The sequence below is a fragment of the Gopherus evgoodei genome, chromosome 1 (genome assembly GCF_007399415.2).
Source record: "Gopherus evgoodei ecotype Sinaloan lineage chromosome 1, rGopEvg1_v1.p, whole genome shotgun sequence".
NCBI classification, from domain to species: domain Eukaryota; kingdom Metazoa; phylum Chordata; order Testudines; family Testudinidae; genus Gopherus; species Gopherus evgoodei.
The window spans coordinates 225,701,549-225,727,647 of NC_044322.1; the positions used below are offsets into that span (position 1 = coordinate 225,701,549).

Genomic DNA, 26,099 nt, shown 5'->3' on the forward strand with positions numbered 1-26,099 from the left:
GATGCTTACTTCCATATATCAATACATCCAGCTCACAGACGCTTCCTACGATTCACAATCGGTCAGGATCACTTCCAATACAGAGTTCTCCCTTTAGGACTCTCCACAGCTCCAAGAGGTTTTTTCCAAAACCCTAGCCGTGATTGTGGCTCACCTCTGCAAACATGGGGTCACAGTTTTCCCCTGCCTGGACAATTGCCTCATCAGGGGCGACTCCTATGGCGAGACACTTCAAGCCACGTGCTTCGCCATCTCCATTTTTCACAGCCTAGGCCTCCAAATAAACATTCAAAAATCTACACTGATACCTACGCAACAGATCGAATTCATTGGAGCTCATCTCGACTCAACCCAGAGCAGGGCCTTGCTCCCATACAACAGATTCCTCGCTATCACGCAGCTCATACATACGCTCTCTATTCGTCCCAGGACGCAAGCAAGAATCTGCCTACAGCTCCTTGTGACCAAGGCAGCCACCACCTTCGTGGTTTAACACGCCAGGCTACGTATGAGATGTCTCCAGGGCTGGCTCAACTCCAGTTTCAAACCCAGCAGACATCCCTTAGGGATGCTGCTAACTCCTCCACTTCATGTTATAACTTCTCTACAATGGTGGACAAGTCCAGAAAACCTCTGCACAGGGGTTTCCTTTCAGCAACGATCCCCAACGCTCATGCTCACCACGGACGCTTCCCTGATTGGTTGGGGAGTGCATCTAGGGGAACACAGGGCACAAGGCCGGTGGTCTGCATCAGAGACACATCTACACATAAATCTCTTAGAGCTCAGAGCAGTGAGGAGAGCATGCCTTCACTTTCTTCCCCTCATAAAGAACAAATACCTGCGAGTCTTAACAGACAACATAGCATGTATGTATTACATAAACAGACAAGGGGGAGCATGATCACATTCCCTCTGCATGGAAGCCATTCGACTGTGGAATTGGTGCATACAACATCGAATACAAATCATCACTTCCTACCTACCAGGCTGTCACAACACGACTGCCGACGCACTCAGCAGACACTTCTCGACAGAACACGAATGGGAACTGCACCCTGCAGTACTCCAACAGCTCTTCTCCCACTGGGGCACGCCGTCCATAGATCTCTTTGCCAGTACTTGAAACCAGAAATGCCCTCTGTTTTGCTCCAGGGCAGGACTCAGGACTGCATCCTTAGGGGATGCATTCCTCATCCCATGGAACAACTGCCTCCTGTACACCTTCGCACCTATCCCTCTACTACACAGGGTTCTTCGGAAGATCGCGGACGACAAGGCCCAGGTTATCCTTATTGCCCCAGCTTGGCCGAGACAGACGTGGTACCCCTACCTTCTCCGCATGTCCTCCCATGGGCTCTCCCCAACAGACCAGACCTCCTTTACCAGGACAACAGACGGGTCCTTCACCCCCAGCTCCAAAAGCTCCACCTCACAGCCTGGTTCCTTCATGTTCCAAACCTGTGAACTAGTCTGTTCCAAACAGGTCCAACATGTCCTCTTGCAAAGTAGGAGAGACTCCACTCATAAAACCTACCTTCAGAAGTGGCGACATTTCACTCTTTGGTGCTCACATAACCATTTAGCACCCAACAATGTGACCCTCCCTAACATTCTAGACTACCTCCTGAAACTAAAACAGGACGGACTCTCGCTCAGCTCCATCAAAGTGCACCTGGCGGCGCTTACCACTCTCCATGACCTGTTAGATGGGTACTCACTCTTTACACACCCCACCATTAAACGCTTTCTCACTGGCCTGCAGAATCTTTACCCTGAAATTCACCCAACAGTGGCTACATGGAATCTTAACCTCGTACTTCATGCCCTCATGAAACCTCCATTTGAGCCGTTAGCTACCTCCTCTCACCTCCATATGTCCAGGAAGGTGGCTTTCCTAGTTGCCATAACATCAGTGAGGAGAGTTGGTGAAAGGAGCGCCCTCATGGCCCACCCTCCCTACACAATCTTCTCCAAAGATAAAGTCACTTAGAGACCACATCCTACATTTCTTCCTAAGGTGGTGTCAACCTTCCATCTCAACCAACCTATATACCTACCTACTTTCTATTCCAAACCTCACAAAACTCCGCAGGACGCAACCCTGCATACTCTCAACGTCAGGAGAGCAATTGCCTTTTATTTAGAACGGACTAAACCATTTCTCAAGTCACCACGACTCTTCGTTTCCATTGCCAAAAGATCAAAGGGCACGGCTATCACTAAACAACGTCTATCCAAGTGGATCTCTGACTGCATCAGATCCTGTTACCGTGCGAAGAATCTTCAACCGGCCGATAACATTAGAACTCATTCCACTAGAGCCATGTCGGCATCCATTGCCTTCTTACGCAATGTTCCCATTCCTGATATCTGCAAGGCGACTACATGGTCAACAGAACACACATTTGCAGAACACTGTGCTCTCACGCAAGACACCATGCAGACGCAATAGTAGGCCATACAGTACTATCTACAGTACTCCCTGCCGCATCTCCAAAGTCCCTCCAACCTTAGTGGGTACTGCTACACATTCACCTAGAGTGGAGCACCCACAGGGACAGCACTCAAAGAAGAAGAGAAAGTTACTCACCTTGCGGTAACTGAGATTCTTCGAGATGTGTGTCCCTGTGGGTGCTCCACTCCCCGCCCTCCTCCCCTCTGCTTTGGAGTACTAGTATGATGCTCCACAGTAGAGAAGGAACTGAGGAGGATGTGGGACGCATGCACTCAGGAAGATTCCAACTAGACGAGAGATACCATCTGTGTGCGTGCGCCCCAACCAGGCACTGCTACTGAAAATCTCCGGTCGACAGCGCCGGGACACACCGTCACCTAGAGTGGAGCACCCACAGGGACACACATCTCAAAGAACCTCAGTTACTGCAATGTGAGTAACTTTCTCTTCACACAGAATTCTTGAGGGGTGGGGATGGGGAACTCTAGTGTAGGGGAGAACCGAAGGCCCTGGTTGAAATACAGAGCCCCTAGCATGGGGGGAGAGGATGGGGAACAGTGATATTGTGGGGAGGAGACAATAATAATATATGGAGATATACCTATCTCATAGAACTGGAAGGGACCCCAAAAGGTCATCAAGTCTAGCCCCCTACCTTCACTAGCAGGACCAGGTACTGATTTTGCCCCAGATCCCTAAGTGGCCCCCTCAAGAATTGAACTCACAATCCTGGGTTTAGCAGCCCAATGCTCAAAGCACTGAGCTATTCCTCCCCTCTTGGACCAAAACTGGTGCTCTAGGTGAGGCATGGGGGTACACAGAGCCCCCTGGCATGGGGAATGGTGTGGAAGGGTTGCCAAGTCCTGAAATAGAGGAGATGGAAGTGTGGCACACAGGGAGTTTATGGAAGGCATAGAGGAAGGCAAGAAGCCTCTGATGCAGGGGTAGGCAACCTATGGCACAGGTGCCGAAGGCGGCACGCGAGCTGATTTTCAGTGGCACTCACACTGCCCGGGTCCTGGCCACTGGTCCGGGGGGTTCTGCATTTTAATTGAATTTTAAATGAAGCTTCTTAAACATTTTAAAAACCTTATTTACTTTACATACAACAATAGTTTAGTTATATGTTATAGACTTATAGAAAGAGACCTTCTAAAACATTAAAATATATTACTGGCGCGTGGAACCTTAAATGAGAGTGACTAAATGAAAACTCGGCACACCACTTCCAAAAGGTTGCCAACACCTGCCCTGATGTGTGCAATGCACTCAGCCGACAGAAACAACAAAGTGTGCAACCCTCTAGTTATTTACATTAGAGAAGTGGCAAAGTTTCTAGCCCAAGTGTTTTTGAGCTACAAATGCAATAACAACAACAACAACAAAAACCATACCACACCCACAAAAGGAAACTCAGGGGGGAAAAGGAACCAAATCTCACATGTCAACACTCACGTCATCTAAATGTCTTGTCTAACTTCAGCTTTGTGCAACACGGTCTCCTCTAGCAGAACCACACGTATGTGATATTTCAGGAGAATGAGTTCAATTTTGGTAAAACTGCATTAAATAAAAACGTGGCCATTACTTAGACCAGGAGTTCTCAAACTGGGGGTTGGGACCCCTCGGGGTCACAAGGTTATTACATGGAGGGTCATGAGCCGTCAACCTCCATCCCAAATCCCACTTTGCCTGCAGCATTTATAAAGGTGTTAAAATGTATAAAAAAGTTTTTAATTTATAAGGGGAGGAGGGTGTCGCACTCAGAGGCTTGCGGTGTGAAAGGGCTCACCAATACAACAGTTTGAGAGCCACTGACTTAGACTATGGAAAGACCTGGGTCATGTGCTGTCTGAGTGCGTTATTAGGGAAAGTGGGATGGGGTCACACACAGGCAGGTGTTTGAGCTTGGCAGCCACCTTATCCACATTTCTTAACTCCTGTTACCCTCTCCCTGCAGGTTTCTCTTCTCTCCTTGGCGACATGCAGCCCTCCAATCACAACTACTACATGTACCAGCAGCAGCAGGGCCCCTCATCAGTGGGGGCTGCTCCCCCACTCCACACCCCAAGCCCAGAGGGCTGTCCACCCCAGGGGGGCAAGCAGCAGGGTGGCGATGGCTATGGCCCCCCACCTGTGATGTCCATGCACCCGCCCCCGATGCAGCATGGAGGGTACCACCAGCACCAGCAGCACCACCCGCATACCCACCCACAGCAACAGCAGCACCAACACCAGCAGCACCAGCAGCAGCAGCAGTCACAGGCTTCAATCAACAGCACTGGCTTTGGTGAGCTGCAGGCAATGAAGGGAGCTGCTGGGGGCAGAGGGGGCTGGGATAGTGTTGGGTTCAGTGGTGAGCTCCCCCACAGCAGCGCCCATGCACTACAGAAGATGAGATACAAAGAGTGGGGAGAGGCTGAAACTCGGGTCTGAGTGAACTTGGAAACTCCATTCCCCTTTCGCCTCCAGCAAAGGGGGATCCAGCCCCACAAGGCATGGGGTGCAGAAATGAGGGGGAAGTTGAGTACTGAATGACCAGGGAAGCTAAATTCCTGTCCAGTGCAGATTTAGGGTCTCTTGGCAAGTAATGGACAGGGCCAGGTTCTGTTTATTTTATATTACATGGGGGGAGACAGGGTCGGATTAACTTTTTATGGGCCTGGGGCCAAACATATTTGAGGGCTGCAATGGAGCATGGCAAGAGGAGGTTGGTTCCTGAGGAAGGGGCTGGCCCAGGAAAACGGGGCATGGCATGGCAGAGGTGGTCCTGCTCTGTCCATGCCAGTGCGAGGACACTGTTTACAAACCAGTAGTCGCCAGATGCACAATGGCCTGCCTGGCCCTGTGTTGCCAGCCTGCCCCTTCCCCTCCGGGGCGGGCCCATGCCATGCCACACAGCCAACTCCTCCCACCCAACACCCCCTGACTGCCTATGCCCAGTGCCTCCTAGACCCACTATGCCCAACACCACCCCCCACCACAAATGCACAGCACCCGGCACAGAACCCTCACTCCCTAATGCACCAGCATATACAGATCTCCCCCGCCCACCACTGCCCAGTGTCCTTCCCCACAGCCCCACCACCGCAACTACATAGTACTGCCCACAGACCTCCTCCCACTGCCCGGCACCCCCCGCAACAGACCCCTCACTGCCTAGCACTCCAAACACACAAGCCTCCCACACTGTCCAGCACCCCTCAACAGACCCACTTCCTCACACCCTGCCCCCTGGGTGCACTCACTGGCCCTGCTGTGCCAGCTCAGAGCAGGAATCCTCCCTCCCATCACAGTGCTAGGGAGCAGGACCGCTGAAGCGCAGGAGCACAGAGTGGTCCTGTCCCCCGGGGCCTGACCTGGCCCTGCCTGCCTGGCGCTGGTGCCTGCAGTGGAGGAGGCGTTTCCTTGCAGTGGCTAGAGGGGGAGGAGCCACTGGCTTCCCCAGCCCACTGCTTCTGCAGAGTAGCAGGGAGAGGCTGAGGGCTCCTCTCTGCCCCATCACTGGCAGACAGTCACTGGGGCCGGAGAGGAGCACTCAGCCGTGGGCCGGCCGAGAGGAGTGAGCAGTGGCCAGAGGTGGAGAGGAGCCAGCAGCTGAGGGTGCAGCACAAGTGGAGTGGGCTGGGCCAAGGCCCCTTTTTGTGGATGGGATTGGCGCCACTGGTGCAATTGTAAACCTGGTACTGGTGGGAGAAGAGGGAGGTTACTCCTTTGTAATGTCTTGTCTGCCTGGCTTTACAGCATTCCCCCCTGAGTGGTGCTCCAACATTGACTCCCTGAAGGAAAGCTTCAAGATGGTGAACCGGCTGAACTGGTCTAGCATTGAACACTCCCAATTCTCAGGTCAGTGGGAGATCCCATCTCTTGCTTGACCCAGTGGGAGACCCAGGTTCAATTCCCTGCTCTGCCACACACTTCCTGTGTGACCTTGGGCAAGTCACTCAGCCTATCTCAGCCTCAGTTCCCATCTGTACAATGGAGATAATAGCATTACCCTGCCTCATGGATTGTGGGGAGGAGAAATCCATTCAAGGTTTTTGGGGCCCTCAGATACAGTGTTGATGGGGGCAGCTAGAAGATAGATGGATGACTTCCCAGTCCCTTCTGCTGCTTATCCCACTCATGTGTCAGAGACGATACGCTGCAACTAGAAAAAGGGAGCTCCCCAGAGAGTGCACAGCGGAGATTAGAGGCATGCATGGGGTGGGGAAGCCCTGAGTGTAAAGAAAGGGACTTTTATGAGGGTATACAGCTGTGAGAAAGGAAATGGTGAGCCCCTGAGTGTGAAGAAAGGAGGATTCCCGAGGGAGTACCCATAGGGTTAGGGATTAGGCAAGGAGAGGGAGCAATATGCATGAAGTAACTGGATTTCATCCCCCCCCCATTGGCCTTGCAGAGCTGATGGAGAGCCTGCGCCAGGCTGAGCGGAAGAACTGGACCCTGGATCAGCACCACATTGCCAACCTCTGCGACTCCCTCAATCACTTTCTAACCCAGACTGGTCAGCTCCCTCACCTGGGGGGCCCTCAGCAGCCCCCCCGAATCTCTGATTCTTGCGCCCTGAATAGTGGCAAGCAGGAGCAGTCCATGAACCAAGGTACACAGCAGGGTGGGCAGGAGGGGGACACAGGATGCCATGCAAATGGATGAGGCAGATTCCCAGTTGTGTAGAGGTGATGGACACCTTGTCACCATGCTAAGCACCAGGGCACTGAACACCCCAGTGCGATGCTGCTCAAAAATACTCAGTCTTTGGCAGTCTCTTTCATACAGACTATGTACCACCCAGTCCTTAATTTGTAATGAAAGAGGTGCCGGGGCTCAGCCCTGACCAGCCTTGGCACAAATTAAGCCCTGGAGAGAAGAAGACCATCTCCCCTGCACTGAAGAACCTGTGGTACGAGAGAGAGTAGGATGACGCTCTATGAGGAGCAGACAAGGGCAGTGTAGAGAGATCATGGCCTTGCAGCAGCTTGATTTTGACCCGACTTGGGACATGTCTAGGGAGGGGGTGATGGGAAAAAATTCCCCACTTTAACCCAGTAGAACACAGTATCGTTTCAGTACCATGGCTGTGCTGTAACACATTGTCAGGGCCTGTCCACTGAACACTTCCTGATTCTCTGTGGCGTGTGTCAGTCAGTCTGTCCTGCAGCTGAGCTGTGAAGCCCAGTCAGTGCTAGCCAAGCTGGGTGAGGGGATCACTCATGGTCTTTTCCCTTTCCTTTGGCAGTGAACTCTTATGGTCAGCCTCAGCCTCCCCATCTCTTCTCCGGGCCATCTCCTATGTACCAGATTTCCACCCAGGACAATCCAGGGTATAATCGCCCAGGTAAGGGGTGAAATGAAGACATGTAATATGACTCCCACCCCAGCTGTCTCAGCCGTCCAGCAGCACATGCTGGCAGGGCCTTTCCCCTCTGCTATCAGAGAGCTGGAGTGGGGCTGAGGGAGCCTAGATTGCAGGAGGTCCCCCAGCAGGACACTGGCACAGCACTGGGGACAGCAAGTTCAGTTGCCTGACTCGTCTCACCCCTCATCTTGTTCCCATTCCCACCCCTTTCCCATAGCTGGGTGCTCACTGGGCACTGCTGCGAGGGAGCTCATGTTGACAGACTCCTAAGGCCTTAGTTAGATGCTGAACAGTGTTGAGGGCAGCTCATGGGGAAGCTCCCATTGCTGCAATTACCCTTAAACCATATGACCCCTGTAACAGGGTGGTTACCCCACTCCTGCCCTGAAGGGCTTAAAACACTGCCTCGGGGTGGCAACGTGTGCTGCCTGAGGGGGAATGTGTCCCAGCAGGTCACTGCTGTGGGGAAGTTCACACCATCTAAATCCTTCCCCTTTTATTGTTCCCAAGAACCCAGTAGAGCAGAGCTTGACTTCTCTAACCATCTCTTTCCCTTTTCCTCCCTCTTCCCCCTCCACTCAGCTCACCATCTGGTCCCCCGGCCTCCAGTCCCTCCTCCAGGCGCCAATGAGGAAATCCCTGATGATTTCGACTGGGACTTGATCACCTAGCATGTTACAGACTTGAGAGCCCGTCCCTTGTGAGGGACCTGGGAGGGAAGGAAGGCATAGGGTGAAAAGTCGCAGGTCCAGCTGCCCGTGCCTCCCTGCCTTGCCTGTATATAGATATATATTCTCTCTCTGCGCCAGAGAATACACCGCAAGATGCTGCCGAAGATAATCCTTCCTTGCGTCCTGTTTTACCTTTTTTTTTTCTTTTGTTCATTATTATTATTATCAGTAATCGAGCACGGCCCTCCCCCACATCAGATCGGCTCCCCCACATTGTGTGGTGCCCTGCATGTGGTGGAGGGTGGAGAGATGGCTCCCTGGTGCCATGACAAGACCTTGGAAGGCCAAAACCTCAAGAGCATCTTTCTCTGCCTCCCTCATTTTGCGTTTTACAATCCCTCTTTGCTGGTGAATCTGTTGTATTGGCTACTGGGGTGAGAGAGTCTAGCGGACCCTGGGAGCCTGTAATTATGTTGTTTCGTAAGTGTTGTAAAGGTCAGGGGCTCAAAGGGACATTGGAGGGGTGATTTTAGCTCCGTGATCATTCTCACACCAGCAGGGGATGGCAAGAGGAGGAGGGAAGACCCTGAAGATAAAGAAAACAGAATCTCTGCGGGGGTGAGCTACAGCTGGGATTTGGGCCGAGCTGGGAGAGGGAGGCCCTCAGTGCAGAAAAAGGAGAATTTCAAGCACAGATGCATTTGGGATTCAGAGAACACTGCCATTTGTAAGGAGATCAGAGGGAACCTGACCTGTTTTCTATGCTGACTTTTGTGGTTTCTGGAAATGTGAAGTCCACCAGTCAAGTAGGGGAAGCTCAGCAGGTGTGTTTTGCACCAGCATTGGGGGGATCAGGTACAGCACATCAAATAGCATTCCCCGGGGCTTTTAACGTCACCATTCCCCCTCACCCCCGCCCCCACTGTCCCTGGCAGATATGCAGTGAGGCTTTTATTTGCATCTCCAAAGAAGACACCTGCAAATTTGGAAGCATTCCCCCTACCCCTCAGTTCTTGTTCAGTTAGTTATTCCCCCCGTTAATTTCTTTGGAGACTGTCCTTGCCTGTGGTGCAAGGATGCAAGCAAAGCGAGTCTTGTCTGCATAAATACCCGGTCAGTGGTTCCTATTGGGGAGCGAACCAAGGATGGAAAGAAGAAGCCACTGCTCAGAGTTGAGGGAGATTTGGGGACTTGCAGGTTAGAGATTGGAGTTGTCCCCCCGTTACCCCCTCTCCCCCAGCCCCAGTTTAAGAGGTGTGAGGCTTTACAGTTGTTACGTTTCAGAAGCATAGATGACAGGACAGGAGATGTTTGTCAGATATTTAAACTGCGCAGGCAAAGGGAGGAATGGGGAGGATGGGAAGAAGCACTGTTGAAGCAGAAATGAGTGTTGAGCTGCCCTTTCCCCAGCTGTGTCCCCTGGCTGTCCCCCTGTTTCTAGTGTGGCTCTGTTCTGTCAAACCTCTTGTTTCCTCTTTCTGTTTTGTAGCCCCCTAGCCCCTGTTTCTTGGTGAGGGGAACCAAGTTGGAAGCAAACCATCATGGGGACTCAACATGCCAAGGTTGGGGGAGATAATTTAGCATCGCTATATAATTTGCTGTTGAGATAAACCAATTGGATCTTTGTCGGGAAGATGGACAGTCTTGGATTTGATGGGGGGAGGGGGGTACTGTTTTTTGTTGTGTTTTTTTTAAGTGGGGATGGTCATCACTGAGCATTCCCAAGAGAAGTGGGGAATCCCAGAGCCGACTTCAGCATGGAGTTAGCCAGCAGTTCGCTCTGTTGCCCAGGATGGGAATGATAAGACCAGGAAGCCATGTTCAGTTGGGTTTCTGTGGCACAGAGCTGCAGAGATCCCCTCCCTCCAGGTGCCACTCAGTGCTTTGCAGGGGATGTTCCCAAGAGCCGGGCCCATGGAAGTTGTTCAGGAGGCCGCTTGGCCTTTCAGAGAACCCTGAAAACAAACCCTGAAAGCAAACCAAGATGGCTCCTTTGCGTAGTCAAGTGCTCCTCACTTGCATATTCATTTGCCTTGTTTGCATATTCAGTTGCGCATCGTTTGCATATGTAAATATATGCCGGTCAGTGTGCAAACCAGCCTCGCCCCCCACCCCTGAAATACCGTGCATCATTTGTGGGCAAGATGGCATCGGATTGGACACGTGGAACTGCACTGCAAGCTGGTGACGTAGCCTGTCAGGAGTGAAGGGATGCAGTCAACGGAGATCAGCCTGCAAGCGAGAGGAGTCCCTTGCACTGTGGTGTGGCCCATGATGCTTTGTGTCAAAGAGAGAGGAGAGGGGGTGTGGCCTCACGAGTTTATTTTTGTGCATGCTTTCTTAATAAAAACAAAAAGTGAATGTTTATGGTTTAACCCTTTTGGTGCTGCTGTTGAGTTATTTTTCAGTGGCAGCTGGTCAGGGGAAATTCACCTGCCCTTTTGTTGCCCAGTCACCTAGTTTTATGAGATCCCTTTGTAACCCTTTGCAGTCAGCTTTGGAATTAACTGTCTTGAGTGATTTTTGTATTGCCTGCAAACCTTGCCATCTTACTGTTTACTCCTTTTTCCAGATCATTTATCAATATGTTGAACTACACTGGTCCCACCAGAGATGCTGGAGGGACCCCGCTATTACCTCTCTCCGCTGTGAAAACTGATCATTCATTCTTTACACTGTTTCTTGTCTTTTAACCAGTTACTGATCCATGAGAGGACCTTCCCTCTTATCCCATGACTATTTACTTTGCTTAAGAGACTGTGGTGTGGGACTTTATCAAAGGCTTTCTGAAAGCCCAAGTAAACTGTAGTCACTGGATCACCCTGGTCTGTGTGCTTGTTGACCCCCTCCAAGAATTCTAGTAGTTCTTCTTCGAGTGATTGCTCATATCCATTCCAGTTAGGTGTACGCGCCGCGCGTGCACATTCGTCGGAAAACTTTTACCCTAGCAACTCAGTGGGCCGGCAGGTCGCCCCCTAGAGTGGCGCCACCATGGCGCTCCATATATACTCCTGCCGGCCCACCCGCTCCTCGTTCCTTCTTACCGCCCGTGTCGGTCGTTGGAACAGTGGAGCGCGGCTTAGCTGACCTCCACTTCCCTAGCTACTCGTTTTCTCGTATATAATTATGCAGTTATAACACTTTTATATATATATTTGTATGGTTATACGTGTTTTCTTTGCTAACATGGTTAGTTTAGTTAGCGAGGTTCAGGAAGTAGCCCCTTCCATGAGCCCAGTGCCGGAGCCATGCATGGCTCACGGGGTTTTTAAAGGGGCCCGGCTTGCCAGAAGCCGCGGCCGAAGAGAGATCTACATGACTCCTGTTTGAAGTGCCTCAGGGAATCACACTTGACAGATAAGTGCCCCATTTGCAAGGCTTTTAAGCCGAGAACAAAAAGGTGCGGGACTTTCACTTATCCCTCCACCTTGGGCGCCGAGCGATGTTCAAGCGGCGGGCAGAAGCACCTCCTCGGCACCGGACCCCGCCGGTACCACCAAGGCCTTTCGGCACCGACCGTCGCCGGCACCGATGTCGACTCGGCACCGCTCCCTTCTTCTGAGGTCGAGAGAGTCTACGATTCCTGCTGGTGCCTGGCGGCTCCCCGGCACGCGCCGTGGTTGAGCCCCCTGCTCCCGCTACTTCCGTGCCACCTGCATCGCAGCCAGAGAGCTCGCCTAAGTTGCGTTATCCGGCACCGTCACCTGCAGAGGCACCGATGACTTCGGCTCCGTCGATTCCAGTCCCCCAGGACCATGGAATCCGGTGCCTGGCAGCTCCCCGGCTCGCGCCGTGGTAGAGCTTACTGCTCCTGCTGCTTCTGTGCCAGCTACACCACAGCTAGACAGCTCGTCTAAGATGGCTCACCCGGCACCGACGACGTCGACACCGTCGATCCCGGTCCCACGAGGGCCGTAGAATCCGGTGCCTGACGGCTCCCCGGCACGCGCCGTGGTTGAGCGTATTGCTCCTGCTGCTTCCGTGCCAGCGGCACCGCAGCCAGAGAGCTCGTCTAAGTCGGATCGCCCGGAGCCGACACCTGCTACGGCACCGATGACGTCGTCACCGTCGATCCCGGTCCCACAAGGGCCGTAGAATCCGGTGCCTGACGGCTCCCCGGCACGCGCCGTGGTTGAGCGTATTGCTCCTGCTGCTTCCGTGCCAGCGGCACCGCAGCCAGAGGGCTCGTCTACCTCGGATCGCCCGGCACCGACACCTGCTGCGGCACCGATGGCGTCGGCACCGTCGATCCCGGTCCCACAAGGGCCGTAGAATCCGGTGCCTGACGGCTCCCCGGCACGCGCCGTGGTTGAGCGTATTGCTCCTGCTGCTTCCGTGCCAGCGGCACCGCAGCCAGAGGGCTCGTCTACGTCGGATCGCCCGGCACCGACACCTGCTGCGGCACCGATGGCGTCGGCACCGTCGATCCCGGTCCCACAAGGGCCGTAGAATCCGGTGCCTAACGGCTCCCCGGCACGCGCCGTGGTTGAGCGTATTGCTCCTGCTGCTTCCGTGCCAGCGGCACCGCAGCCAGAGAGCTCGTCTACGTCGGATCGCCCGGCACCGACACCTGCTGCGGCACCGATGACGTCGGCACCGTCGATCCCGGTCCCGCAAGGGCCGTAGTATCCGGTGCCTGACGGCTCCCCGGCACGCGCCGTGGTCGAGCTAATGCTCCGGCTGCTTCCGTGCCAACGGCACCGCGGCCAGAGGGCTAGTCTAAGTCGGATCGCCCGGCACCGACACCTGCTGCGGCACCGATGACGTCGGCACCGTCGATCCCGGTCCCGCAAGGGCCGTAGAATCCGGTGCCTGACGGCTCCCCGGCACGCGCCGTGGTTGAGCTCCTGCTCCGGCTGCTTCCATGCCAACCGAAGCCTCTGAGGCACCGACAACATCGGCACCGTCGATTCCAGTCCCACAAGGGCTATCGAATCCGGTGCCCGACGGCTCCCCGGCACGCGCCGTGGTTGAGCGTATTACTCCCGCTGCTTCAGTGCTGACGGCACCGCAGCCAGACAGCTTATCTAACTCGGTTCGCCCGGCACCGGCTCCTACCGAAGCTCTGATGACCTCGGTACCGTGGATCCCGGCCCCACGAGGGCCGTCGAATCCGGTGCCTGACAGCTCCCCAGTACGCACTGTGGTTGAGCCTGCTGTTCCCTGCACGCCGGAGATGTTACCAACGGCGAGGGCTCTCAGTGCCATGACAGAGTCAGTGCTGCCTGACCCGGGCACCGCCGGTACGGGTAATACAGTCTCTTCAAGGGACTGTCCCCTGTCAGTACAGCAGAGCGGCACCGTTCATGATCACGGTCCCGCAGACACTCCAAATCCTGTCGGCACGCCGGACACCACTGGCAGTCCCGGTGCTGTTTTCCTCGGTACTGGTCACACTCGCTGCACCGGTCGGTATCCCGTTCGCCGACCCGCTATCGGCACCGTTCCTACATCTGGCACCGGGGCAGGTACCTTGACTCCTGTAGCTCTTCTCCGAGCCTCGAGATCTCGGTCGACCTCCCAACACCGTTCTGGTTGCGGGTCTGGATCTCGTTCCAGGTACCGATACGCCTCCCGATGCCGGTCCCCGGTGCCGAGTTGGGCAAGGTCCGAGTGAGTCAGAGACTCGGCCCATGCCTTCTTTTAGTACCTCCATGGCCGTCCGGACACGCATTCGTGTCAGCCATATGCGCAGATTTTATGCTCAGGACCACGATCCTGATATGATGGCCAGCGGGCGCCAGCCCCGAAGCAGAAAGAGCCTTGGCGAATGCAAGGTGTACTCTGCAGGGGCCCTGCACCTCTGGGTAGCAAAGCAACAAGCCTTGCTTAGCTGCGATAATTATAGCACCTGGGTGGAGGAGTTTCTCCCTCGAACCTCCCACCTGGAGTTCGCTGCCGTCTTGGAGGACGGGGGAAAGAATTTACCCTTTGTTGGAAAAGGCATCTTCGCGGCAGAGACAGCCCCAGACTGCGAAGCCTGCTGGACAATAGGGTCCTAATGCGTCTCAGCATGTATACGCCAGCGACCAAACGCAGGCCTTTAGGGCCCCAGCCGCCATACTCTGTGCCTAGCCAGAGGCAGAACTCTGGAAAACGGCAAGGCCAAGGTGGTTGCAGACAAACGTCAGGCCCCCTAAAAAGCCAAAGTCAAGGTCCCTCGCAATTACCACTGGGACCAAAGACGGACCTTCCAAGGTTCGCCGGAGGGCGGTGTACCAGTCGCAGGACGGGATCCCGATCCCGCTTTCTCCTGGCATGGCCCCAGTTACTTTCAGATCGCTGGGTCCTGCGCACGATGGAGCATAGGTACCACCTTTAATTTGCTCCAGCCCTGTCCCCCTTCAGCGGACGAAAGGGGCAAGGGATTTTACTCCCGTTATGCCCTAGTCCCCCACTCGAACACAGGTCTCAGACCTCCCTGGTCCTGCATGGACTCAACCGGTTTAGGATAAGGTTGAAGTTCTACATGGTATCCCTGGGAACCATTATTCCATCCTTGCCTCCTGGGGGCTACTATGCCGCCCTGGATATGAAGGACGCGTACTTTCGCAGTGCCATCTTCCCTCCACACGGGAGATGCCTCCGCTTTATAGCCAGCGGTGAATACTCCCGGTTTACGGCCATAGTCGCCGCCTTCCGTCGCTGATGTCGGATATGCGTTTTTCCGTATCTGGACGATTCGCTTATCCGAGGAGACTCTGAGACACAAACCGCTCAGCCGTGGGCATCGTCACGGTCTTATTCACAGATCAAGGCCTGATGATTACTATAGAGCAATCCACTCTGGTTCCCACGCAGAGGTTGGGCTTCCTAGGGGCTATCCTGGTCTCCTACCTAGCCGGAGCCTGCTTATCACAACTGCGGTTTTAGGCAAGGGCAACAATCATCTGAGGTCTGAAGGCTTTCCCAACGACCTCAGCTCGCTCTTGTCTCAGTCTCCTGGGTCCATGGTTGCCCGCAAGTTTGTAACCAAACACGCCAAGCTCCGCCTCCGTCCTCTCCAAGTCCGGCCCACCTCGGCGTACCGCTTGGATAGGGAGCCAATGGTCATGGTAGTCACTGTTCCCTCGAACGTCTTAGGCTCCCTAGAGTGGTGGCTAACTCCCTCCTTGGTGTGGACAGGGATGCGGTTTCATCCGCCCCAGCCCTCACTGCCCCTGACGGCGGACGCATCATCTCTCTGCTCGAGTGCCCATGGTCGCCTCCGAGCTTAAGGCCTTTGGTCTTCTAAGAAGCTGGCATTCCTTGTTAATGCCCCAAAAATGAGAGTAGTCCGCCTGGCATGCCAGGGGTTCCAGCGGCAGCTGCGAGGCCGTTGTATCTCGGTGTTTACAGCCAACACAAGGGCCAGGTGCTTCATAAGTATTCAGGGGGGACATAGTCCTCCCCCCTTTTTTGTCAGGAGGCCATCCATTTCCGGGTCTTTTGCATGGCCCACTCGATGGAGCTGGCGACGTCCTTTCTCCCAGGCGTTCGGAACGTCTTAACTCTTTGACTCAGCAGGTTTTTCCTGTCTTACGAGTGATCACTCTGCCCCATGTGAGGCGTCCCGCTTTCCGGAAGTGGAGATGTTTCCTCACACAGACCTGTTCGCTCACCGCGAGAGCAGGAAATGCCAGGTGTTCTGCTCCTTCCAAGGTCTCTCCTCGGAATCGATCTTGGACGCATTCCTGATGCCGTGGAACGGCCAACTGCATTATGCCTCCCCACTGTTCCCACTGGTTCGTTACGTCCTGCTCAAACTCCGCAGGGGCAGAGCGTGCATCATCATGATCACTCCAGAGTGGTCCAGGCAGCACTGACATACCACGTTGCTCGGTCTGTCAGCCCAGACCTCATCACTCAGGGCAATGACAGGCTCCGTCACTCGGACCTGCAGCCTCTTCGCCTCACGGTGGCTCCTGCGTACCTGAGTCGGGGTGACAGGCAGCCTTCCACCTGGTCAACGTACCGAGCCAGGTGGAAGCGTTTCCTTTACAGCTGCAGTACGCTCGATCTTGCTCCTGCTGAGGTCTCGATCCCCTCTATTTGGCCTGCCTCTGGCCTTCAGCGGCAGGATCTGGCGGTATCATCGCTGAGGATACTCTCAGTGGCCATCCCTACCTTCCAGCAGGCTAAGATGGACGTTCAGTTTCCCACGCTCTATGGGTTCGAGGTCCCTCAAGGGCTTGGAGCGCTTGCACCCTCGGGTGCGCCGCCCAGCCCCGCCCTGGGACCTCAACCTAGTCTTGGCCAGACGGGTCTCTGAGATCAGAGCTCTTACGAAGGTTCCACAAAGACAAGGTGCAGTTATGACCGCACCCGGCTTTCCTCCCTAAGGTGTTTTGGCCTTTCATGTTACCCACAGCTCAACGCAATGGGCATAACCGTTGCACTCCTTGGACATCTGTGGAGTGCTCGCATTATATTGTGCTGACAGAATCATTTCCTAAGGTGCCCCAGCTCTGCCCCGGTAGCGGGCCAAAGGGAGGGCTTGCTTGTTTTCCTCTCAGAGGATCTCATCTTGGGTGATGGCGGACATCCCCACTTGTTATGATTTGGCTCATATTTCCCCAAGCCACATCACCGTGCATTCTACCAGGGCTCAGGCTTCATCCGCCGCCTTGCTGGCTCGTGTTTCTACCCACGAGACCTGTCGCGAAGCTCCATTGGTCCTCGGTCCTTACCTTTGCTTCGCAGTATGCCCTGGTTCAGCAGTCAAGAGAGGCTGTAGCCTCTGGCTCGGCAGTTTTATTCTGCCACATTTCACTCCGACCCCACCGCCTTTGTAAGGCTTGGGATTCACCTAACTGGAATGGATATGAGCAATCACTCGAAGAAGAAAAGACGGTTACTCACCTTTGTAACTGTTGTTCTTCGAGATGTGTTGCTCATATCCATTCCGCACCCGCCCTCCTTCCCCACTGTCGGAGTAGCCGGCAAGAAGGAACTGAGGAGCGGGTGGGCCGGCAGGAGTATATATGGAGCGCCATGGTGGCGCCACTCTAGGGGGCGACCTGCCGGCCCACTGAGTTGCTAGGGTAAAAGTTTTCCGACGAATGTGCACGCGCGGCGCGTACACCTAACTGGAATGGATATGAGCAACACATCTCGAAGAACAACAGTTACAAAGGTGAGTAACCGTCTTATCGGTGAGGCAGGATTTCTCTCTCTGTGTTTAGTAATTCTGTTCTTTACTATAGTTTCAACCAGTTTGCCTGGTACTGAAGTTAGACTTACCAGCCTGTAGTGTTCAGGATCACCTCTTATGCCAATTCTTTAAAAGGACTTCACATTATCTTTCCTCCAGTCATCTGGTACAGAGGCTGATTTAAGTAATAGGTTACATACCACAGTTAGTAGTGAAACTGTGGTGCCCAAAACAGAGCACAGTACTCCACATGAGACCTTACTAGGGCTGAGTAGAATGGGACAGTTACCTCCTGTGTCTTAAATACAGCACTCATGTTAATACACGCTAGAACATTAGCCTTCACATTGTTGGCTCATATTCAATTTGTGATCCACTATAACTCCAGATCCTTTTCTACAGTACCACCATGTAGCCAGTTATTCCCATTTTTGTAGGTGTGCATTTGATTTTTCTTTCTTAAATGAAGTACTTTGCATTTGGCTTCTTGAATTTCATTTTGTTGAATTCAGACCAATTCTACAATTTGTTATGGTCATTTTGGATTCTAATCCTGTCCTCTAACGTTTTTGCAACGCCTCTCAGCTTGATGTCATCTGCAAAATTCATAAGTACACTATTATCCGAGCCATTAATGAAAATATTGAATAGCACCAGACCTAGGATTGTCCCCAGTTGGTACCCATGAGATGCTCTCCCTCCGTTTCACCATTTTGACAGAAAACCATTGATAACTCCTTGAGTGAGTACAGTGTTTCAACCACTTGTGCATCTGTCTTATAGTAACTTAATCTAGACCACATTTCCCTAGTTTGCTTATGAGAATGTCACATGACGTGTCAAAACCTTACTAAAGTCAAGATATATCACATCTACTGCTATCCCTCCCTTACCCTCCATTCACTAGGCTAATAACAGTGTCAAAGAAGATAACTAGGTTGGTTTGGCATGATTTGTTCTTGGCAAATCCATGTTGGCTGTTGCTTACCACCCTATTATCCACTAGATGTTTAATAATCTGTCCCATTATCTTTCCAGATATTGAAGTTAGGCTAACTGGTCTATAATCTCCTGAGTCCTTTTTGTTCCTCTTTTTAAATATAAGCACTATGTTTGCCCTTCTCCAGCTCTCTGGGACCTCACCTGCACTCCATGAGTTCTCAAAGATAATTGCTAGCAGTTCAGAGATTGCTTCAACTAGTTACTTAAATATCCTAATTTGAATTTTGTGAGGCCCTTCTGACTTGAACACAGCTAATTTACCTAAATAATCTTTAATGTGTTCTTTCCCTATTCTGACTTGTGTTCCTTCTCCTTGTAATTAATATTAATAAACATTGACTTACGCTTAACCTTATTAGTGAAGACTGAAGTAAAATAGTCATTGAACACTTCTGCTTTCTTAATTTCTCAGTTATAAGCTCTCCGTCTCCACTGAGTAGTGGACTTACACTTCCCTTCACCTTTCTCTTGCTCCTAATACATTTGTAGTACCTTTTCTTATTGCCTTTTATGTGCCTTGCTAGGTGTAATTAATTTTGTGCTTTAGCTTTTTTGATTTGGTTCCTACATGCTTGTGCTATTCTTTTGCATTCATCCGTATCTATTTATCCACATTTCCACTCTTTGCAGGATTCTTTTTTGGTTTTCAGGTCATTAATGAGCTCCTGATGGAGCAATATTGGCCTCTTACTATTCTTCCTATATTTCCTTCTATCAGGATAATTTACAGTTGTACCTTTAATATTGTCTCTTTAAGAAATTGGCAATTCTGCTGAACTCCTTTTTCCCTTAGATTTTTTTCCCAGGGGACCTTACCTACAAGTTCTCTGAGTTAGTTAAAGGCTGCTTTTTGGAAGTTCGTTGCTTCACTCCTTCACTTCCTTTGAATCATAAAATCTTGCATATTATGATCACTTTCACCCATTTTGCCTTCTACCTTCAGATGTTCAACAATTTCCTCCCTGTTAGTCAGAATCAAGGCTAAAGTAGCTGCCCCACTTGTTACTTGTTCCACTTTCTGAAACAAAAAGATGTCCCAGTACATTCCAAGACTTATGGGAATTTTGTGGTTTGCTGTGTCACTTTCCCAACAAATACCAGGATAGTAAAAATCCCTCTGCTACAAAGTTTCATGTTTTGGATATTTCTGTTATGGGTTCTAAAAGTGCATCATCCACCCCACTTCCTGCTCTGTGGTATATAGTAGAGCCCTACCATGATGTCAGCATTGTTTGTTGCAGCATTTATTTACACTTGGAGACGTGGGAGTCATGGTAGTGTCCATGTGTATAGATAGCGCTCCCTTGCTTTAAAACTTTTCCATACGCATCTTTTACTTTGCACGTCTAGTCGAATTCTAGGTTTAGAATACTCTAAGCATTGGGGAAGTTCATATCTGATCAGAACTGTGGCTTTGGCCCAACTCTATTTTGCACTGAAGGAAACAACAGGCTGTTCGTGTACATGAGTATTTATAGCACTGTGTGTTTCTGTGTGGCCACTTCCTTCCACATCTCTCAGTCCTTTCTCGTGTCTAATGGAAGCATACAGTTTGAATTCAGGCACACTACCTTCCAAGCCATCTCACTTCTGAAATTTTACAGAAGGGGTGACTCAGCTCCAGCCTGCTTAGGGTTACTTGCTGGATTACTTGGGTATCCAGCAGCTTTAGATGCAGTAGGGACATCTCCATGATTGGTGGGACCTACCTCAATTGCCTCATCATTGTATCTCAGGTTGTAATATCAAGGGGACCTTCTAAAGCCATAAAGGAGGGTCCTATTTCTAATGAACCTATGTCCATAGCATGAGGTTTGTTTTTCAGAAAATTGCCCCTTATGCCCCAGTTATTGATTCTGTGCAGTGATGTATTAGCTGCGATGTAGAAACTCTCCGTGAGCTGCCATGAAAATAAGAGAAGTGGCCCTTTGGGGACAGGAATAGTAGGGAGGAAGGCCATGGTTAACTGAAACTGAAAGACCCTAGGAATACTGGCCTGAAAGGCAGCTTCCAGTGCTGATGACCAGGTAGGGGATGTCTGCTACAATGCACTGTTGTGAGGAAAACTAGAATTCCTAGAGGCCAATCCTTCTGGGCACTGCTGTGAAAAAAGTTCAGGATCCTAGCTGAAGCAGAGTTAAGGGTGGGGATGGGTACAATGACAAACTCCAAGGAGAAATATCGAAGTAACTTCTCCCTGTAATTTAGCAGGTATAGATGATGTGATACATACTCAATAAATGTAGTATATAGATATTCTGCAATAACATTCTTCTTTAGTAATGTCAAAGGAGAAACCACATAATCCCACCACACATCTCACAAGTGCACTTCTCTCTCTCAAATAAGGGGCTCTCTGTCTCCCTTGTATGTCTCATCAGAAGATTCCTGTTTTTGGCATGTCTAACAGGAGGCTATTCAGTGGGAGGTTGGCCTGCTCGGAACTGCCGCAATCCCCATGGGCATCCCATACAGATTATAGTCAAACTCATTGTTCTGGCTCTGCTGTCCTAAAGCAAAAAGTCACTGCCAAAGAAACTGCAAATGTGTCCCCTCGCCCCTGCCCTGGCAGTGCTGTCTAGAAGCCCCATTTTAGAGAGTGTTGCTGCTGATATCCCTGTCTGCTGAAGTCTTGATCCTGTCCCGTGAGTAGGAAGTGGAGCGTGTAACTTCCTCGCTGAAAGCACCCTCCAAGATGCCCTGCACTGATTGGCGTGCCTTCTGCCTGAAGTCCCGCCCCACAAATACGTAGAGCAAAGGGTTAATGCAGCTGTTAACATAGGCCAGTGCTATAGAGAGGTGGTCCCACAGTGCTACTGCCTCCCTAAATCCAGTGCCTGGCATAGCTAGGAGAGACAGTGCCCCAACTGCATGGAACGGAGCCCAACAGACAAAGAAGGCAACCACCACAACCAGGATCACTCGCAGGGTCTTACCACGGGGTTTGGTAAATTGGACTCTATGCATCTTAATGACTATAAGGATGTAGCAAGCTGCCATTATGCTAAAGGGAAGGAGGAAGCCAAAGACAATCCTAGTAATATTTATGGCCAGTAGGGTGGTTGGCTGACTGCTGTAGGAGAAGTAATCATTCAAGTTCCCCAATAAGATAGTATCATTGTACAGGGTGCCAGGAATATCAGTGCTGGAGAAACCACCAGGATATTCATCTGAGGATATGCTGGAGCTCATGGCTGAATCATTCCCATAATTTATATAATCTTCATAATCCCTATCTCCAAATTGATAAGTACAAACAGTTTTGCCAAATTCATCTTTGAAGGTCTTACGGTACAGGAAGGCAGGACAACACATAATGAAGGCCAAGAGCCAGATACAACAGCACATCGCTGTTGCAAGCCTCACATTACGGTGGTTCTGACACCAAACTGGCTTCATCACCATCAGGCACCGGTCAATGCTGATGGCAGTGAGGAGGAAGACGCTGGCAAACATGTTGAGGATGATGGCTGATGGGATAACCTTGCAGAGGAAGTAGCCATATGGCCAGTACTCATGGAGGATCAGGTGAATGATGGAGAATGGCAGAGACATGCAGCACAGGAAGTCAGCGATGGCAAGGTGCAGGAACCACACAGTGTTCACGGTCCGCTTCATTTTCAGGCCAGCCACCCAGATCACCAAGCCGTTGCCCAGGAGGCCCAGGATAAAGGTGAGAATGAAGATAATTAAGGAACCAATGATTTCCGGTGCATACTGTAGTGTGGCACCATCATCTGGCTTGTATGTGCTGTTACTACTCAGGAACAGAGACATAGTCTTTAGATACTGGTGGGAAAAAAATAGAAGATCATTTGCTATTAACATCATTAACACACCCTACTGCCTGCTGTATGTGTCCAGCCCCAAGATTACACTTTCTGTATGTATCCAAACATCCTTGTGTGGGCTGTCAGCACTCAGGATTGAACCTAGAAGCATGAAAGTACAAGTCCCCCCTACTGCCTGAGCAGGAAGACCTGGCTGTACTAGTGCAAAGGCTGTTGCAAAATCCTACGTCTCTATGTGGTCTAGCCACTAGATGTGGTCATAGTGCCACAGTATAAGTGTTGGTGTACTCAGGTTCTCCTATGTCCAAAATCACCTTTAATGCCAGCACTATCCTTAGTAGAGATTATCCTTTATTGACACTCTCCATTACCCTAATTCCAGCTGTCCCTCCTCACCTCTTTTTAACTCTCTATAAAATATATATAATTCTCTCTTTTACTGGAAAAACTCAGTCTTAGTTCCTCTTTCCTTTAAAATAAAAGTGGTTTCCTCTCTCTTGGATGGTGAGGTTTATGCCTTGAAAGCAATTTTTGCATTCCCATGAGCCTCTGATTTGCAACTGTTTCCCTGAGGTAATAACTAAAACTGTGGAGTCAGCAATTCCATACAGAAGGGGACATTGTCAGCAAAAGTCTTGTGTAAATCTTCCTTCTCCCCTGCTTTCCTAGCCAATGCAGCTTAATCCTGAGCACTCCCCAACCCCCACTATTCCAAGGAAGGAGAGACATAGGATGAAGAGTAAGAAATAGATGGATAGAGAAAGAGAGGTAAATAAAGAGAGCTATTGAGAGAAGAAGAGAAATTGGAATATGGAGTAATAACAGGATTTAATAGATCTCAAAGACCTCTACATACATCAGAAAGTGTCATTAGATGGCACTTAGTCCTGCCATGATTGCAGCAGTCTGGACTAGATGACCTCTCGAGGTCCCTTCCAATCCTATGATTCTGTGATTATCTCCAGATGAAGAAAGAGGCACGGAGAGATTAAAGTACAGTTTTATTCTGAATAATGGCAATGTAAAAACAACACCTCTCCCTCAGCCCTTGGATGTGTTCAGAACAGATTTACTCACTTGAATGACTAAAATAGTTTTGACTGCTTTTCACTCACGTTCCCCTAACAGAGCCAAGATAGCTCAGTGAGAGGCAACTTCATTCTATTTCTTCCTGTGCATTAACAGAATTGTTCACAAGTTCCAGGCAGGTAGACTGATGCCAGACCCATAAAGAGAATCAGGTTGCAGAAGTATCACTGAGGGCATGATCGGAAGATAGTGAAGTTGCACAGGGGTCACCAAGAGTCTAATTCAGCATGTAACATCTTCATTATTGCTGGTAAAGCATGAGAAGGAGAGAACCCAGCGTGATTCTGTTGTTATTATCATCATTAGAAATCTCTGTTACACTAGCAACTAGGCTCCAATCAGGCACTGAACACACACAATAAAAATCAAACAGGCCCTGCCCCAAAGAGTTTACAGTCTGTAACATACGATGGGACAAAAGATGGATGAAATACCAAGGAGGGGAGGACAAGGTAAACAATAAAATAATGATTAACATAAACAGCAGTCTTACCACATCAGCTGCCTACCCAATGTTAAGAGATCTTTAGGCATCACAGCAGAGGTGAGTTTTAAGAAGGGACACTATAGATTGTGATGGGGGAACTGCTCCCAGGAAAATAGCTAATAAAGGCTTAGTAAGGAAGGGCTACATAAGTAAGGAAGGCAGCAGCGCTTTGAAGTGTGAGTGTAGTCAGAGCGGCAGCGCTGGGAGAGAGCTCTCCCAGCGCTGCATGTAAACCACATCCCTTACGGGTGTAGCGTGCAGCGCTGGGAGCCGCGCTCCCAGCGCTGCTGCCCTGATTACACTGACGCTTTACAGCGCTGTATCTTGCAGCGCTCAGGGGGGTGTTTTTCACACCCCAGTTGCAGCGCTGTAAAGTGTGAGTGTAGCCAAGCCCAAAGTAAAGACTGGTTGTTTGTATTTGATACAGTGAAGAAGGGAGAGCCAGTGGAGGGAAACAAAGGTGTGGTGGGTGATGTGCTCAGAGAGACTGCTCAGGAAGTGTAGCATTTTGAATTGATTTGAGGTGTGCATTCCAAGATCCCAGAACAAGGCCAGGTCTATACTACAGACCTATATCTGTATAACTGCATCGCTCAGGGGTGTGAAAAATCCACAGGCCTGAGTGAAGTATTTATATAGACCTAGTCCCTCGAGTGGACTGCGCTATGTCGATAGGAAAGCTTCTCCCACCAACATATCTGCTGCCTCGTGGGGAGATGGATTAACTACGCAGGGGGAGAAGCTCTCCCATTGGCATAAGAGCATCCTCAATAAGCACTGCGGTGGCGCAGCTGCACCGGTGCTACTGCGGCCCTGTGGCAGTGTACGTGAAGAGAAGCCCCAAGTTTGTTGGACTGGGAGTTAGAGCAAAAGGACATTGTTTTACTTGTCACTTGAGTAAATTTGATACATATATAAGTCCTTGAGAGAGACGGTCAATGTGAGACTCACAATGCCGCTTTTCAGAGCAGAAATGCACTTTAAATGACATCTCCAGGTCCCTCACGGAGTCAGTGACACAGATGGACTAGAACCCAGGGCTCACTATTCCTCATCAAGTTGTAACAAATCCCTGTTCTGCAGGCAGAAGTTACTGTATAAACCACATACCCCTTGGAGGGCTGAGGCTAAACACCTGCTCCTTCAACTCCAAATCACAGACCATTATTATTCCAGCTAAAGATCACCCCTGTCCTGCTTATTGTACTAGCAGGTCTCTTATCCTTCCTGAGGGGGTGCTGCTATGAAATAACCTCCTTCGCTGATACACAAACAGAGCCAAGACAGAACGCTGCCCTGGCCCTTGCACCAAGCTGCCTCTCAGAATGTATACAGTGGATAGTCAAAAGAAGATGCTTTATACAAACTGAAATTAATCCTGCTCCAAGACAGGGAGCTGGATGAATCGCAATGTTTTCTAGATCCCTAAAAGAGAGCAGCATAGGGAGAGAGAGATGCTTTAAGAAGGCATGAAGGAAGTAACAAACAACTACAAAGACCAGGAGAGAGAGATGCTTTAAGACTGACAGACGGAGGGAAAGAGCAATATGGAGAAATTGCAGAACAGAAAGACAGAATGCTGTCTGTCTTCTGTACATACCCCGGTACAGCAGATTCCTCAATTCACTGATGAGCAGGAACCACTCTGATCATAGCTCTTGTCTTAAGCACTGGCTCTGGAGTCACCAAAGAACAACTTATATGGTCAGTTTAGGAACTGACTTTTTTTTAACCCTGTTATCTTAATTTTTTTTTGCACCCAAGCAGAAGGAGAAGAATGAGTCACTTCTGTAATCAGATAACATGAGCTGCGGAACATCTGGCCTGACGCTGCTGAGATAATGCAACAGTTGCATGTGGACATGTATAGTGCTTACAACAAGAAGGAATGGAAGAGTAAGCAGACCTAGAAGTTATTAGGGAGCATAGATATGATTATAGGAAATCAAAGTTTTCATAAGAAAATTTGACTCACTGCATGAGATCAAAGCGGTACATTTTGTCTCTTGTCTCTTGCCATGATAACACAGATCATTGCTCGATCTAGTTCAGTATCCCATAGCCTGTTGGACCGTCTCACATTACTGGTCTATTTTGTCTAGTATCCCACTT

At 50.7% G+C, this 26,099-nt stretch overlaps 2 protein-coding genes across 4 annotated transcripts in view; one reads left to right on the forward strand and one right to left on the reverse strand.

Annotated features, from left to right (window-relative positions):
- Positions 1–10,860, forward strand: part of FOXJ2 (forkhead box J2) — a 42,629-nt gene extending 31,769 nt beyond the window's left edge. For all 3 annotated transcript variants that reach the window (XM_030538116.1, XM_030538096.1, XM_030538104.1), the window contains exons 7-11: positions 4,419–4,748; positions 6,203–6,304; positions 6,858–7,058; positions 7,695–7,793; positions 8,397–10,860. In XM_030538116.1, the coding sequence (XP_030393976.1) occupies positions 4,419–4,748; positions 6,203–6,304; positions 6,858–7,058; positions 7,695–7,793; positions 8,397–8,485 (821 nt within the window). In that variant the 3' untranslated portion in view covers positions 8,486–10,860. The remainder of the gene's footprint in view (positions 1–4,418; positions 4,749–6,202; positions 6,305–6,857; positions 7,059–7,694; positions 7,794–8,396) is intronic.
- Positions 10,861–18,068: 7,208 nt separating this feature from the next.
- On the reverse strand, positions 18,069–25,668 carry LOC115637156 (C3a anaphylatoxin chemotactic receptor-like). Its single transcript, XM_030538125.1, has 2 exons — positions 25,588–25,668; positions 18,069–22,409 (listed from the first exon to the last, which is right to left on the reverse strand). Exon 2 carries the CDS (start codon positions 22,395–22,397, stop codon positions 21,213–21,215), a length of 1,185 nt encoding a protein of 394 aa, XP_030393985.1. The 5' UTR covers positions 22,398–22,409; positions 25,588–25,668; the 3' UTR covers positions 18,069–21,212.
- Between the last annotated feature and the right edge of the window lie 431 nt (positions 25,669–26,099).